The sequence below is a fragment of the Panthera uncia genome, assembly GCF_023721935.1.
Source record: "Panthera uncia isolate 11264 chromosome D3 unlocalized genomic scaffold, Puncia_PCG_1.0 HiC_scaffold_8, whole genome shotgun sequence".
Classification (NCBI taxonomy): Eukaryota; Metazoa; Chordata; class Mammalia; order Carnivora; family Felidae; genus Panthera; species Panthera uncia.
Window position 1 is genome coordinate 71,937,922 of NW_026057586.1, and position 17,763 is coordinate 71,955,684.

The following is a 17,763-nucleotide window of genomic DNA, read 5'->3' on the forward strand; positions in this document are numbered from 1 at the left end:
CGACTGATCCTGCCCCTGTTAACTCACGCTTGGCCCAGTCCAGCCCAACTCGAAGTCTAAGTTCCAGGAAGTGCAGCGCACCCAGGGGAATGGGGGGGGGGAGGTGTTGTACCTGGTACAGCAGTGAGGAAAGGCTTTTCGTTTTCTCACTAAATAGACCAACCCCTAAGGAAGCCGGGATCCCCAACCTGGGAGGGTGGGGGGAGGGGGGAGGAGGGGACTTGGCCGCGCTGGGCCGCGAGGCCTGCAGGTAACTCCCAGGCTGCCCCGCGGCCCTTCCCGTGACGCACTACGGTGGCGGAGCCACAGCCGAAGCCAAAGTGAGAGCCGTTGCCGCCTCCTCTGATAGCCCGCACTACTCACCTGGCCCAGAAGCGCCACCATGAGCTTTTCGTGGTATGGCGACATCTCTAGCTGGAATGCTTTGGGCTTCGGCGTCACTAGCGCCCTAGACATCCTGGTGATGGTTTTGTACTTCCTGTTGGTCCTGGGCATCGGGCTGTGGGTACGTCGTCGGGGCCCGGAGGGGAAGGCGGGGCCCTGGACCCCAGGCTGGGTTTGACCCCCTCCCTGCCAGTCACCTGGTCCCCGACCTTGCATCCCGCCCCAGTATCCTGCCCCAGCCTATGCACAGCCCTTGTTGGCCGGTGGAGACCTCTTCACTCTCCCTGTGCCTACCTACTTCCTACCCTCCAGCCAAAGGTAAATAAATGCAAATCCTCAGTAATGGAGCCATATTGATTAATCTCACGTGTCCCCCACCCCCCCACCACCACCCAAATAAATGAGCAGGCTCAAATCCCTCCCCCGTGATCGCTGCCTGGAACCTGAGAGGTGTTTGATAAGCAGGCGCTATTAAGATCATGATGATGATGGTGATAATAGTGACGGCTATCTCTGATTAGGCCTTTAAGTGACAGGTCTGCTGTGAGTGCTTCAAGTTCATGTCCTCACAACCCTGCTGTGAATAACATACTGTCATTCCCACTAATTCCCCAGATGAGGAAACTGAGGCTCAAAGAATTTAAGTAACCAGGGAAAGATTGGGTCCAGATTTGAACCTAGAGCTGTCTGATCTGACTCATGATCTTAATCCCTTTGCCTTGCTAGCAAAATCTCAAAGGTCACTAGTAACTTAGGGCTCTAAGTGTTCCCTTTAAATCTGAATAAAAAGCTTATTTCTTCGTACAAGCTTCTTTTAAGAGGGTGGAGACCATGTCTCCTTTATTGCCATCTGCCCACTAGAGCTTAGTACGTAAGCACTCAAAAAGGTGTCTTTTAACCATGCTACCCTGGGACAGGCCTGCATTCCAGCGAAAGATCAGATGGGTATGACAGCTTTGGTTGGTGTCATGGTGTCACCCCTCCGATAAGTTGTTAACCATCAGAAGCCTCTGCCTGGCCTGCTTCACCAAGCAGGAGTATCTGGTGACTGCCACCATTCACTAAACCAATGGGAGAGTTTTCATTCTGGGTGGCCCCCACCCAGCTGAAGCTTTCATGCCCATGTGACCTTTACTTTGGGACACTTCACCAGGTTACGAGCAGGATCAACTGTGCAGAATCTTACTGTGCCTTTCAAAATACGATCACTGGACACTCTTTTTGAGGGCTTACACTAAGTCACTATGCTGCTAGTAAGCAGATAGAGTAATGGAGACATGGTCTCCATCCTATTAAGAGAATTTTGTACCAGAAGAGAAAATATAGGCTCTTTATTCCAAACATAAAGGAGAAATCTGGGGTGTTTATCCAAATCATTCAAACTGAGGATTTTTTTTTAATTGGCCTCAGTTATGAGAAACATCCTTCTAAGTACCCAAAGACACAGGGTCTCTGAGTAATGAGTACTTATTTTTGGATCCTTCTTCTAGTGCTCTCATTGAATTGGGAAGCCCCCACCCAGTTTTGTCCCAGACTCAGTTGGGGCCTAAGTCTGGCCAAGGTCAGAGGACTGGTAAGCCATCTGGTCATTTCCTAAAGAAACCTGCTGTTCCTTCTGTTCTGGGAGCCATAAAACATACATAGTTATCCAGAATGCTCTGATCTTTTCCCTTCTTTGTATTATCTTTCCATTTGTTCTTTTGGATAATCTTACATTGTTTTTAATTAGGAAAATATTAACATGCTCATTGTAAGAGCAAAAAGATGCATAAATAAAGAATAAGTTACTATTCTTCCCCCATCCATTCCCATCCCTCTGAGATAACCATGGGTCATGTATCCCTCCCCTTTCTCAGTGCTTATCCAAACATGCAGACACACGTAGAATTTTGTGTTTTGTCTTTATAGAAGATGTGATCGTATCATACACATTACTCTGCAGCCTGCCTTTTCCCCCACTTACTATATATGGAGAGAATCCTTTAGGTCAATGGATAGAGATACTGCTTATGTTGTTATTAACTGCCTAGTAGTCCCCACAAATAGATACTATCCAGCTCTTCCCTACTAATCTACACTTAGATTGTTGCCAGGTATTGGTTTTGATGCCAGGTATTGTTGTGTTGGTACTTTTAATCTGTGTAGCATGGATTCCCAAAATTGGAAGTGCTGGGTCAGAAGTATACATTTATTTGAAATTTTAGTAGATATTACTAAATGCTAATCTCCAGAGCTTGTTGAGATTTACATTTTTCACAAGCAGGATATGATCATGCTCTTTCCCCCAAGACTTGCTCATTACTGTGTGTGTGTGTGTGTGTGTGTGTGTGTGTGTGTGTTTTGCCAGCCTGATGGGTGGACAGTGGTATGTCTTTGTAGCTTTAATTTGTACTTCCTAGACTCCTAGTGAGGTTGAGCATCTTTTTATTTGCCATTTTTTATCTGTGTTGTTTGCTTTTATCAACTTCTTTGTCATTTGACTTGCTCATCTGTTTTCCCCAAGCTGTCATTTGTCCAAACCAGTGTTTACTACTTATATTTGGGACCAGATAATTCATTGTGGGTATCTGTCCTGTGCATAATAGGATGCTTAGAAGTATCCTTGACGCCTGCCCATTCATAACCAAAAATGTAACCAGACACTGCCAAATATCCCCTGAGTGGTTGGGGAAAAAAATCATCTCTGTTGAGAGCCACTGGTCTAAACTATTAATGGTGTCTTTCTGTCATTTGAGTTTTTGTTCACCTTGAAGAAGTCAACTATCTCTCTTTTCCTTTGCATCTTCTAGATTTCCTGCTTTTCTTAGGAAAGTTTTCTCCCATTCCAAATTTGTACAAATATTATCCCAAATTTTCTTCTAATAGTTTATAGTTTTTTCATATTTAAATCTCTAGAACATCTGAAAATTATTTTTATGTATGATTCAATGGAGGAATCTAGCTTTATTTTCTTCCAGTTATTAAACCACCCTTTTCTTGCTGAACCAAATTGCCCACATTCACACAGATGGGACTTCTTTCTGAAAGCATTCATCAACTCCTGTCTGCTGAGTCCCCCAGGGAACTGAGAAATCAGTCTTTGCTGCTAGTGTCTTGGCTCTTATAGGATGGTAAAGGGAAAAAACTTACACTTTGTTTTTGTTTTTGTTTTTCTCTTTTTATCAGTCTCAGCCCAGAGATCTTTGAGAAAGAGTTGGTTGTATCTTCTTCCCCCACCAGCCTGGCTGCTGTGGTGGTGTTATTATTCCAAGAAGAGAGCATGGAGGAAGGAAGAGGCAGGGACAGGCACTTAAGCCACCTTCTCCCCAGGATCTGCTTTTCTTACTGTCTGGTCCTCTCTTTGTGGAAAGCGAGGATGCTTTTATTCTGAGAACAGATGAATTTTTTTAAGTCCTTTTAAAAGTTTCCCAGCTGATGCTTTCCTTAAAAAGTTCAGCTCTGCACATAGTAGACCCTTGGTAAATATTTAGTGACTAGATGAGGTGAGACTAACCTAATGTGTCTGATTTGGAGAGTTGTTTCTTTGGTTTGAGGCTTTATGATGTGAGGAAATTGCATTATAATATAAATACCTCGGATGGCAGGATTTTTTTAATGTTTATTTATTTATTTTGAGAGAGAGAGAGAAAGCAGGGGAGGGGCAGAGAGAGAGAGAGAGAGAGAGAGAGAGAATTCCAAGCAGGCTCCATGCCCAGCAGGACTCAATCCTAGGAACTGTGAGATCATGGCCTGAGCTGAAATCAAGAGTCAAGACGCTTGACCAACTGAGCCACCCAGGCACCCCTCAGACGGCAGTTTTTAAGTTCACTCTTCCCACAGAAACATATTTCTGTCAATCAGCTGTCATCCTTAGGTCATGCCAGTCCTAGGCATTCCAGGAAATCCCCAGGATTGTCTTTTGGCCACATCAGAGTCTGGGAATCAGAGCTGGGGAGCCTGAGTAGAGAGGACTTGGATGTGTTGGAAGGACACCGTAATAATGGCAGAGTGACAGCTGTTCTGGAAGAAGCTGGGCGCCTGTTCAGGTTTGCCATTCCTCACTGATCCATACATTCACTAACCACTCATCTCCCAGACTCTGCTAGAAGCTATGACACTGGTTAACTAGTTGGGGAAAAAAATAAAGCAATATTAATTTCTCAGAAGTGTAGAGAAATGGAGATGTCCACACAATCGGAGCTAGAAGAGACTGTAGTCTCCTGCTGGGTGGCCAGAGTAACCCAGTGAGTAGGGGCTTCTATTCCTAAAAAGAAAGAAAGGGAAAATGGATTTGGGGGGTCTCTGCTAAAGAGATTTATGGATAAATGAAGGTGATCGTTTGAGAGATCTGTGTCTTTGGAGCAGTTTGTTTCTTGTATTTCTATTGTTCATTTGTTTTTAAGGCTATCCTGTCAAGCAGTCGTGGGACAGTAGACGACTTCTTCCTGGCTGGCCGCAATCTAGCATGGTGGCCGGTGAGTAAGGCTTGCATGTGGCAATCCGCTTAGGCGGCCACATGTTAACTTGTCTGTTACTTTAATGTAGATATCTTATACCCAAAATAATTTGAAGTTGCTAAATTGGGAAAGTCATTTCATTAGAGTTTGCTTAACTCGTAAGTAGTTTCTTACCAAAATGTTTTCATTCAACTCAGTTTAATTCACTAACCATTTATTAGGTGCCTGGTATGTACAAAGCATTGTTCTAGGTTCCAGGACACAGGTGGGGAATAGACAGTCTTGCCTGCTGGAAGCCCGCAATCTAGAAAGGGAGTTATATGTGTATCCAGCAAATTGCATCACGTTTCAGTGCAGGACAGCAGTGAGTCTGGTGGGAGGTGCACAGGCCAGATACTGATGAAAGGTAAACTCAGGCTGGCTGGGTGGAGGGGGTACAAGACGGGAAAGGTCTTCTAGAGGTAGGGTTATCTGAGCAGGGTTTGGAGGTGGAGTAGGTGTTTGCAGGTAGAGTGTGAGGGCATCCCAGGCAGAAGGAACAGCATATACCAAAGCTTGGGTATGGAACAGCATGATGCTAGATGGAGGGAGGCAGGGTAGAAACCATTTCTTGTCTTTTATGTATTATTCATTATTCAAAGTGACTCCATCCAAGAGGAGTGCCTCAAAACCCCCACAGCAGAAGAGGCAGCTGCCTGTCCATGACCCTGTACCCAGGATAGAGTGGGTAGGAGTGCCCCAGGGAGGAGGAAGATGTGGGTCACCAGAAGGGCCCAACCTCCTAGGACCCAAGGCAAGCCTGAGCCAGTGCTGCTTTATAACTTATTATGTAAAAATAGGGGCGCCTGGGTGGCTCAGTCAGTTAAGTGTCCAACTTCAGCTCAGGTTGTGATCTCATAGCTCATGAATTCAAGCCCTGCGTGGGGCTCTGTGCTGACAGCTCGGAGCCTGAAGCCTGCTTTGGATTCTGTGTCTCCCTGTCTGTCTGCCCTTTCCCACCTCACACTCTGTCTCTCAAAAATAAACAAACATTAAAAAAAATTAACTGTAAAATGTACATGTAAAATGTACATGTACATGTAAAAATGTACATGCATTTCCAGCACAGGAATGTAAGGTACATTTAGAGAATTATATAAGAAGCAGGCCCTTACTCATTAATATTCTTTGCCCTCAAATGTTAACCAGTCTTATGGCAAAGATTTTTTTTTCACACTGGGGTAGCACTTCAAAGAGAGAAATCTTGTCTCAGAAGGAGAAATTGCCTTTATTCAAAGGGAAAAGGAAAGTACACTTACTCTGATGGATCCAACAACCTAGCAGAAATGGCTTTGCCTCTTAGCTGGGAGATTTGGGGAAAAGCATTTTCCTGGCATTTAACTCTCTGAATTATACTTGAATCTTCTTTTTTTTTTTTGTAAACCTGCTTTAGAAAGAGATTGAATGCAGCAAAAAAATGTTTGCAATGGGCCTCCTACCTTAGTTTATTTTTCTGCAGAGGATTCCAGCAACACAGCCTCTTCCTGGGCTGTGAGACCCCCAGTCTTTTGCCTGAGCCACTTAGACCTGTAGTCATGTTTTCTGTACCTAGAGAAATGACAATCGTTCCCATATTACCTCATAAAACTGACACTTCTAACGGTTTCCAAGAGACAGTAACATGCTTTGCCCTCCCAATGTTTACGTATGTTATGATTTATTAATTTCTTTGCTGTGGCTTCTCTTTTCATTGTTAGGGTTATTGCTTCATGAACAAAATATTTTCTGGTATTAGTAAAGGAAACTAAAAGAATGATTTTTGCCACTCTGGCTATCTTTTTTGTTTTATATTCTTATTAGCAGATACCTGATGGGTATCAGCTGCTCTTGTTGAGGCCCTCCATGTGACTGACTTTTCCTTCTCTCCTTTTTTTTTTTTTTTTTAAATTGTACATGGCTTATTCTTGTGCCCAGTTCTCAGTGCTCATCTAAGCTGGCTTGGCAGTGGTGGAACTCTGAGGCTCTTAGTCCTTCCTCCCTCCCTCCCTGTTTTGTCGCCTTGCTCTCCTCCTTTCCAGCTGCCTTCCCAGCTGCTCATGGTCAGTCTCCCCAGCTGGTTTTCCCCATCTCCCTCGTTTCTTAACACTGGAAGTCCCCAGGGCCCACGCCTGACTGCTTCTCTCCAATCACACTCAAATACTTGGCAACTCGTCTAGCTCATGGCATTGAATACCAGTTACATGCTAACAAATCACAGGTCTCTCATGTGAACTCCAGACTCACACATGACACCTGTACTGTTTGACACTGCACTTGAGAGGTCTATCAGGTATCTCAAACTGAACAAGCCCCAAAGGGAGCCCTGGACTTCCCTCAGCAAATCTGCTTCTCTCACCACCTTTCTTTTCTCCTGAATAGCAACACTCCATCTTCTGGTTGCTCTGGTTAACAAACATGGAGGCTTGTTAGATGCTTTAGTTTCTCTTGTACCCAACGTCCCATCTATTAGGAAATCCTGCGACTCGATCTAAAAAATATCTTTCAAATCTGACCACTTCCCATCAACTCTGCCTCCAGGTCCATGCTGCTATTGTCTCTCACCTGGATTAAGTATAACAGCTTATTGAGCTCCCTCCTTCTACCTTGGCTCTTCTATATGCAATCTCAACAGAGCAGCTAAAGAGAGCCTATTAAAACTCAAGTCAGACCATGTCACTTTTCTGCTTAAAACCCTGTTGGGGTGCCTATGTCACCCAAAATGAAAGTCCAGACCCTTACAGTGGCCTGTAGTAGGGCACAGATATCCTGTACCTTGTTACCTCTCTGACCTTGCCTCCCAGGATGCCTGTTCCCCATCTCTAGCCAGTGTCCTTGAACAACCCAGCTGTGTTTCTGCCTCAGGGCCTTTGCCCCTGATGCTTTCTCTGGCTGGAGCACTCTCCCCAGAATCCCCATGGCTTATGCCCCCACCTCTTCTGGTCTTCTTCTCTCAGACAGTCTACCCTGACCACCCAATTTCCCAGTACTTCCTATCCACCTCTCCAGTTTTTTTTCCTCTATAGTATTTATTACTATCATGCTATAAAATAATCTTCTAATTTATTTTGTTTATTCTCTTTTTCCCAAAAGAATGTTGGCTTCATGAGAGTAGGGATTTTTGTCTAGTTTACTCACTAATGTATCCCTAATACCTAGAACAGTGCCTGGGCATAGTTGGCAATGGACATTTATTAGTAGTTATTAAATTAACAAATGGTGCCTTTTAAAGCTATCTTTTAATTTAATAACATGCTAGCAACTTCCAACATCTGTATAAACATAGATAGGTAGATTTATTTTATATTTATATACAGTTGCATAGTGTTATATCATATGGACATGCCACCATTTAAATACCATATTATTGGGCAAATTAGACTGTATATAATTTTTAACTATTATGGTAAATGTAGTGAACATTCTTAATAATAAAAATAACTACTATTATTTGAGTATTTATTATGTGCCACTTCTAAGACTTTTTTGCCTTACAATTGTCCCTGTTAAGGTATTTGATATCTGTATGTTCTCAACGATGGCTTATTAGTGCATTTTACCTTGTAAAAGGTAGTTCTATAAGGTAACTATAAAGTTACTTTAAAAAAATTTTTTATTATTATGTTTATTTACGAGAAGAGGTAGAGAGAGAGAGAGAGAGAGAGAGAGAATCCCAAGCAGACTGCACCGCCAGCACAGAGCCTGATGTGGGGCTTGAACCCATGAATCTGAGCCAAAATCAAGAGTGGATGCCTAACTGACTGAGCCCCCAGGGGCCCCTAATGCTTTTGATCTTGAATACTACTTTATCCTATGTCAATATTGTCAGTGATGAGGTGTTTGTTTTTACCTAAAAGGCTTCATTATTTTCAACCTCTCTTGATAATTTAGTTTAAAATCTATCTCATGTCAAAGGCATCATAGTTGGATTTTTGTTTTGAATGGAGTGGCTATCTCTACTCAATTAAAAAGCTGTTATTGGTTTAGGAGGGATTTTGCTCATTTAAATACCTCTAGGAATTTTTTCTTTTGAAAGTAACAGATGTTGATTGTAAAAAGCCCAAAAGTTATAGTCTAAGTATAGAACTTGAAATTTTCTCCTCATTCCATCTCTATAACCATAACTCCAGAAATATTTTGTTATATATATATATATATATATATATATATATATATAACCAGAACCGTTCCCATGCATATATAAGCATATATCTGTGCAAGTGTAAGATGCACATATAAAATTTTAATGAGATTATATCATACATACTGCTTACCTTATTGTTTAATGAAAAGCTCCTTTATTCTTTCTGTATGCTACATTATATTTCATCATATTCATGCACCTTAGTATTTTAACCAATCACTTACAACCAGTTAGATTATTGATATTTTTAAATTATTTAGACAATGATGAAATTGCACTCTGCTAATATTTCTGCATTAGGGAATTGCAAGTAAGTGGGTGGAGCATGTGAAATGTGGCAATGTAAGAATGGCCATTCTTTTTTCATGTTCTCTCTTCTCACTTGGCTTCTAATTTGTAGGTAGGGTGTTTGTGTAGAAGAAACATAAATGGGAATTCTGCCCAGGGAATAATCCCCTTTGAGAAAATGGAAAATTCAGTTTACATTTGTGAAAATGAATTCTTGGAGTTGGACTGATAGTTCTGCTAGGTAATCACCTTTTGATTTTCAGATAGGTGCTTCTCTTTTTGCCTCCAGTATTGGCAGTGGCCACTTCATGGGCCTGGCTGGAATAGGAGCGACTTCAGGGATTGCTATTGGGGCCTTTGAATGGAATGTAAGTAATACCTTGTGCAGCAACTAACCTCCCTCTTTATTATTGTCCAAATAAAACTCCTAAATATAAAAACTTGCTTTCTACCTCTGGTAAATATTGAAGACCTCTTAGAAGTCACAGAAGAAAAGAACCAAGTCTTTGATTTTCAAAATGATTGTGCTAGTTTTCATTCTTCTTAGTTAATGAAGTTAATGAAGAGACAGAGAATGTTTACATCCCAAGGGCTATAGGAATACAATGAACAAAGAACTTTTAGGAGACCATCCAGGGAGGAAAAAGAGAAAAGACCATATTAACATTTAAATATATGTGTACATACATGTTTATGTGTAGATATACATACAGATATATATGTGTATATGTGTCTATATGTACATGTATGTGTGTATGTATATGCATGTGTATATTTGAAGTATGTATTGAGAATGGGCTCAACTGTGCTCTTCAGGATATTCAACTAATTACTACAAAATTCCTAAATGACCTCCTAAGAATACCAGGTTTGAACCATAAAACCTATTAAATGGATTATTTATTTAATCTGTGGGATATATTAGTTGTAGAACATAGAATTTGTTCGCCTAAATATAAGTGAATTTATAAGTCTTGGGCTTATTAACTTATTTCTGTATAAACCATCTGACTTTTCTGGGTAAATCAGAAAGCTCCCTACTTTCTGAGTCTAATCTTTCTCCTTATAGACTACAAAAATAAACGACACTTCTAGCAGAGTCAATTTCAAACCTAGCAAAAAGCCCTGGCCTTTACCACCATTTACTTCTCAGAATTTACTAGCATCTTCTTTATAAATTCAACTTACCTTACCCCTTCTTTGTAAGAAAGCCAGAGCCAAATTTATTCCTTATTTTCAATAACTTGTATGAAATTTTGGTAGAGTTTCTCCCTCATTTCTCTGAATGGTTTCTGATACTTCTTTTTTTTTTTTTTTTTAACTATCTTCTATATATAAGCCACCTTTGTTCCTCTCTGGAAGTAGACAAACAATAGTAAAAATAAATACCTTGAAAACTGGCTCAGTTAAACCTCCCCCTCCCCCCCCCCCCCACCAAATTAAGAAGGCACTCTTTCATAGGCAAAGATCAAGTGCCTGTAAGTAGTTTATTGTACTAGAAGGTGCGTGCTTGGGCTGTTGTTTATAAGGTTCCCCAGTACTGATACATTTGTTAGACTCAAAACAGAAGTCACTGAGCTTGCATCTCATTTAAGAGCTTGCCCTAGATGGAACCCTAATGTAATTCTCTTTCTTGGTTTCAGGCTCCGTTTCTGCTGTGTGTTCTTGGTTGGATATTTTCTCCTATTTACATTAAGGCTGGAGTGAGTAGCCATTATCAGTTACTCTGTTCTCTATAGTATTTTTTCTTACAAATGTTTCATGTGTACATAAACATATCCTGGAGGCAAGTTAAACTTCTCAGTCTTTTGATCATTTTACTGACTTCCCTAAACCCTGAGAAATGCCTGAAATAACATCACTCGGCCTTGGGTACACAGATGCTGGTAATTGCCTGCTGTTTCCCTCTGGACCTTATTCAAGGGTTCACTTTTAAGGGCTTTTACAGAAAACGTTTGAAAACTTTATCTAAAAATAAGACCTAAATAAATGAAACGAACAACTATGTTAATTACTAGAAGACAATATCCTAAAAATGTTAGTTCTCTCCAAATTAGTCTGTGCTGGGAATGAGATTCCAAACAGAATTTTTTTAGAAACTTGACATGCTGATTCTAAAATGTATGTAGGGGACAGCTGGGTGGTTTAGTTGGTTAAGTGTCCAACTCTTGATTTCAGCTCAGGTCATGATCTCATGGTTCATGAATTTAAGCCCCATGTTGGACTCCATGCTGATATTGCAGAGCTTGTTTGGAATTCCCTCTCTCTTCCTCTCTCCTTCTCTCTCTGCCTCTCCTCTCTTCATGCTCATGCTTTCTCTCTCTCTCTCTCAAAAATAAATAAATAAACTTAAAAAAATTTATAATAAAATGTATGTAGGAGATAAGGGGATAAATACATGTCAGTGACCAGCTGAGAGAGAACAGAGACCATCTGGCCTGCACATCTGTGAAGATATGTGGAATAACATCATCAACATGGTGGAATAAGAGCTTTCTGCCATCTTCCCTCAAAGAACACCAATTCAGTAATCACCCACAGATAAGAGGGCCTTTGTGGAAGACCAGAATTCCACTAGAGAAGTTCTAGCACACTGTTGGAAAAAAGAAAATCGAAGACTGGATGTAATGAAGAGAGTGAGAGGAAGAGTTTCAGTGTACCTATGTCCCACCCCTTCCCCAAGGTGGCACAGCTAAGTGCCAGGAGAGACCTTCTCAGCCTGAAATTTCTCCCACAGGGGAAATTGAGAGTATGGGAGTAATTGCTCAGCAATCTAGTTGTGCAGAAGTCTGCCAAGAGGACCCACTTGTTTCTCATCCCATCCAGAATATGGAGGTGTGCCGCACATCTAGGAGGCTGGGGAGTGGCTGAGAGAACAGCAGCCATGGCTCTCAGCCATGATCAGAGGAACATGAATCCTACTAATTACTTTGCAGACTTATCAGGAAGCCTGCCAGTGAGCCGCTGGGGTCTCCTCACCTATAGATCCCCTCAATTGGCCCAAGGGCACCCCAGCATGCCACACACCTCACCCACATGCACCTCCACCCTCTGGCCAGCTCTCTTTCTGCATCCCTGATGGTGGCAAGAGCAAGTGTTTTTTCTAGAAAGTTAGTGAGCATTCACAGAAAGCCATACTGACTCTGTGGGATTGAGGAAAGCACACTAACTTGAGCATTCAGCATTGCCCTAGGGAAAGCAAGCAAAGGGAGGCTGTCAGAACTTGGCCTGGCTTTGCAGGATCAAGAGAAGACATATAATCTTAAAAAGGATTCCCCCCAAAAAGGAACAAGAAATGTGGAGCAGGTATATCCATAGAAAAAGTCTGAGAAAGCCTTGGAATTCCTAGCAGAGCTTAGAGAAGGTATTTCTCTCCTAAAGCCAGTCAGTAAAGATGTGGAGGTGACTGCTTCCTCAAAGACAGTAATACAAAATTTGAGAAACATGGGGCCATCTGGGTGGTTTAGTCAGTTAAGTGTACAAGTCTTGATCTCAGCTCAGGTCTTGATCTCAGGGCCATGGGTTCAAGCCCCACATTGGGCTCCACACTGGGCATGGAACCTACCTAAAAAAAATTTTTTTTGAGGAACATGAAAAATCAATGAAACATGGCACCACCAGAGGAGTACAGTTTTCTAGTAACCAATGCCAAAGAAATGGAGATCTGAGATTTGTTTGATAAAGAATGCAAAATAGTTGTTTGAAAGAAGCTTGGTGAGGTACAAGAAAATACAGAAAGACAATTCAATAAAATAAGGAAAACAATACATGGAGGAAATGAGAAGTTTAGCAGAGAGAGATCATGAAAATAATCAAACAAATTCTGGGGCTGGAGAATACAATGAATGAAATGAAAAGTGCAATAGATCACATAAATAGCAGGCTGGATCCAGCAGAAGAATCTGTGAAGTAGAAGACGGGTCATTTGAAATAATTCACTCAAGGGGGACAATGAAAAAGTTAAGAAAGTCTATGAGACTATGGGATACCACTAAGAAAAGCAATATACACATCAGGGGCTCCCAGAGAGACAAGAGAGGGAGAAAGGGACAGAAAGCTTATTTTAAGAAATAATGGCTGAGAACTTCCCAAATCTGGGAAGAGATTTGGATATCCAAGATCATAAAGCCTATGGGTCCCCCCACCAAATTTCAACCTAAAACTATATTCTTTTTCTTGTAATGAAAGTGTCTAAAATCAAAGGGAAAATTTTTTAAACAAGAGAAAAGTCTTCACATACATGGGAACCTCCATAATGATATCTGCAGATTTCTTAGCAGAAGCCTTGCAGGCCAAGAAAGAGTGGGATGATATATTTAAAGTAATGGAAAAAAACCCTGCCAACCAAGTATACTTTACCTGGTAAAGTTATCCTTTAGAAATGAAGGAGAGGGGCACCTGGATAGCTCAGTTGGTTAAGCATCTGACTCTTGATTTTGGCTCAGGTCATGATCTCACAGTCGTGAGACTGAGACCCACATCAGGCTCTTTGCTGGGCATAGAGCCTGTTTAAGATTCCCTCTCCCTCTGCCTTTCCCCCACTTGCTTGCTCTCTCTCTCAACTAAATACATATTAAAAAATAAAAATAATTAGGTGTGCCTGGGTGGCTCAGAACATTAAGTGTCCAACTTTGGCTCAGGGAATGACCTTGCAGTTTGTGGGTTGGAGCCCCATGTCAGGCTCTGTGCTGACAGCTCAGAGCCTGGAACGTGCTTCGGATTCTGTGTCTCTCTCTCTGTCCCTCCTCTGCTCACGCTCTCTGTATCTCTCTCAAAATAAATATTTAAAAATAATAAAAAAATAAAAATATTAAAATATAGCTATAATTATTTGTTAATGGATACATAATATAAAAAGAAATTATAACATCAAAACATAAAATGTTGAGGTGGGGAGTAAAAGGTACAGTTTTTGTATGTGATCAAATTTATCACCTTGAAATAGACTATTACATCTATGAGACATTTTATGTAAACCCCATGGTAACAAAAAAGCAAAAAGTTACAGTAGATACACAAAAGATAAATAGGAGGAAATGAAAGCATACTTCCATGGAAAATCATCAATTTGCAAAGGAAGACAGCATGAGGAAGAAAATAACAAGGGAACTACAAAACTGCCAGAAAACAATGAGTAAGATAGCATTTAAGTCCTTATCTTTCAATAATTACTTTAAATATAAAGGAATTAAATTCTCCAATCAAAAGGCACAGAATGGCTACAAGGATTTTTTTTAAGTAGTGTGGTAACTATCATTAACAATACTGTGTTATATGCTTAGAAGTTGTAAGAGAGTAAATCTCAAAAGTTCTCACCATTAAAAAAAAAGGTAATTATATGAGGTGATGGAGATATTTACTGTGATAATCACTTTGCAAGTATATGTATATAGATATCACTTACTGTGATAATCATTTTGCAAGTATATGTTTATCAAATTGTGTTGTACACCTTAAACTTACACAATGTTGTATGTTATTATATATCCATAAAGCTGGAAAAAAGAAAATGTATGTAAAAAAGCATAAAAGTAGCAAAGATACTCCTATCAACGAAAAATAATAAAGATTTGCCCTCAAATATCAAGACTTACTATAAAGCTATAGTAATTAAGACAGTATGGTATTGACACAAGAATTAAAACACTGACAAGTGTAAAAGAGAAATAACTAAGGAACGCTCATATACATGGACTTGGTTTATGACATCAATGGCACTGCAGATCACTGAGTAAAGGAGGGTCAATTGATTATCATATGAAAAAAATTAAATTGGATCCCTATTATACACAAAAATAATTTTAGATTGATTAAAGACTTAAATAGGAAAGGCAAAAGATTTTGAATTTTTATAAGGAAGTATAGAATATCTTTATGTCCTTGAGGTAGAGGGGGATTTTAAAGTAAGATAGAAAAAGCTCAGATCCCTGGCTGACCACCAAAGTACAGATGCATGCATGAGAACCCAGGGAGCCAAAAAAAAAAAAAAAAAAAAAAAAGACAGAAACCAAAGGGAGCTCTGTCTTACAGAGACAGAGCTATACGTGTGAGATCTGTGACTTTACAGTGCCTAGGACTGAGTACATTCCCCAACCCACACAATGTAGGCAGTGGAGAACAAGTCTTACCCATAACAGAGGAGAGAACAGGGGGCTAACAAAGCAACAGGAAACTTTTGTGGGAGCACCAAAAACAAGGGAGACAAAGAGGGAATTAACTTTGAGTATAAATCAAAGTTTATAAACTTGGCATAAATTCTGCATGAAACCTTGACTGACTGTGAGACTACTCAAGTGCAAAGAAAACCTCCATAGGACCAGGCTAAATTAGCAGCAGCTAGAAGCTGAAAAAACAATCATAGACATCAGCAACTATAAACTTCAATGTAGGAGTGGGAGGTGGGATGACATGAAAGATGTTGCAGTTTGAGTCCAGGTAAGTTAATTGCCTACAAAACAACAACAACAACAACAACAACAACAACAACAAGAAACAGCAATCTTCAGAAGAACAAAGCAGATTGTGGAATGCTACATCATATGATCTATGATGGCCAGTCTGCAACCAGGAATTATTAGACACACAAAGAAATTGCAATATAAATGTGACCCACACTCCAGAAGAAAAAGCAGTAAATAAATGAGCAGGCCCGGATGTTGATTTAACAAAAAAAGGCTTTGAACCTACTATTATAAATATGTTCAAAGAAATAAAGGAAAATGTGATACTAATGAATGAACAAATACAGCCTCTCAACAGAGAAACTGAAACTATAGAAGAGAACCAAATGGAAATTCTAAAGTTAAAAAGCACACTAGCTGAAATGAAAAATACATAGGAGGAACTCAACAGCACCAAAAAAATGACAAAAGAGAGAATCAGTGAATTCAATAAGAATTACCCAAGAGAAAGAACAGAAGGGAAAAAAATTTGAAGAAAAAGGAGCAAAGCCTCAGAGACCTGTGATACAATATCAAGTAGTCCAACGTACATGTAATTGGTATCCCAGAAAGGAGAGCAAGAAAGAGGCAGAAAAAAATTTTTTGAAGAAATAATAAGAAAGTATCCCAAGTGTGGTGAAAAATGTTAATTTTCCATGCAAAAAGCTTAACAAACACCAATGAACACAAAGCTACACCTAGGTTAACATCATAGTCAAACTGCTAAAAGTAAAGATAAAGAGGACATTTTGAAAGAACTAAAAGAAAATACATTATATGCAGGGAGGAAATGATACAGGTAATGGATGACTTCTGATCAGATACAATGGAAGCCAGAAAACATTAGGATGACATATGTAAATACTGAAAGGAATAAAAATATGTCAACCACGAATTCCATATCCAGCAAAAGTACTCTTCAAAAATGTAGATGAAATATATACAAATATCAAATAATTATTTGTACACCTAAAGCTAATTTAAAAAAACCTTATTGCAAAACAAAATAAAGAAGAATAAAGTGATTAAGTAGGGAAAGATTTCTCAACCAGAACACAAAAAAACCTAAAACCATAAAGGAGGAAATTGATATATGGGACTTCAAAATAAAATTTTTGTTTTTAAGTTTATTTATTTATTTTTAGGGGCACCTGGGTGGCTCAGTTGGTTAAGTGTCATACTTCAGCTCAGGTCATGATCTTGCAGTTCGTGAGTTCAAGCCCCACGTCGGGCTCTGTCTGTGCTGACAGATCAGAGCCTGGAGCCTGGTTCAGATTCCGTGTCTCCCTCTCTCTGCCCCTCCCCCACTCGCACTCAGTCTCTCTCTCTCTCTCTTTCTCTCTCTCTGTCTCAAAATAAATAAACATTTAAAAATTTTTTATTTTGAGAGAGAGAGAAACAGAGCACAAGTTGGGGGGGAGGGGAAGAAAGAATCCCAAGCAGGCTCTGTTTCCAGAACAGAGCCCGATGTGGGACTCAAACTCACAAACCATGAGATCATGACATGAGCCAAAGTCAAGAGCTGGACACTTAACCAACTGAGCCACCAAGGCACCCCTAAAATTTTATTTTTTTTAAGTTTATTTATTTATTTTGAGAGAGGGAGAGAGTGCACCTGAGCAGGGAAGAGGCAGAGGGAGAGAGAGAGTCCCAAGCAACTTATGCGCTGTCAACTTGCAGCCCGACATGGGGCTCAGTCTCACAAACTGCAAGATCATGACCTGAGCCGAGATCAGGAGTCGGATGTTGGGGCGCCTGGGTGGCTCAGTCGGTTGAGCGACCGACTTCGGCTTAGGTCATGATCTCACGGTTTGTGGGTTCGAGCCCAACGTCAGGCTCTGTGCTGACAGCTCGGAGCCTGGAGCCTGCTTCGGATTCTGTGTCTGCCTCTCTCTCAGCCCCTCCCCACTCATGCTCTGTCTCAGAAATAAACATTAAAAAAAAAAAAGAGTTGGATGCTTAACTAACTGAGCCACCCAGGTGCCCCATAACCTTTAACTCTTTGAAAGATATTTTTTTTTTTATAGTAGGAAAATGCTACTTAAGATACCACTGT

General features: G+C 40.4%; 1 protein-coding gene across 4 annotated transcripts in view; it reads left to right on the forward strand.

Annotated features, from left to right (window-relative positions):
• The first annotated feature begins 227 nt into the window (after positions 1–227).
• The window catches only part of LOC125913994 (sodium/glucose cotransporter 1-like), a 57,720-nt gene continuing 40,184 nt past the window's right edge, over positions 228–17,763 (forward strand). For 2 of the 4 annotated variants that reach the window (XM_049619085.1, XM_049619088.1), the window contains exons 1-4: positions 234–505; positions 4,767–4,838; positions 9,531–9,635; positions 10,911–10,970. In XM_049619085.1, coding sequence (XP_049475042.1) covers positions 383–505; positions 4,767–4,838; positions 9,531–9,635; positions 10,911–10,970 — 360 coding nt within the window. In that variant the 5' untranslated portion in view covers positions 234–382. Of the gene's footprint in view, positions 506–4,766; positions 4,839–9,530; positions 9,636–10,910; positions 10,971–17,763 lie in introns of all 4 variants that reach the window. The other 2 variants (XM_049619089.1, XM_049619086.1) reach the window with 2 other exon arrangements.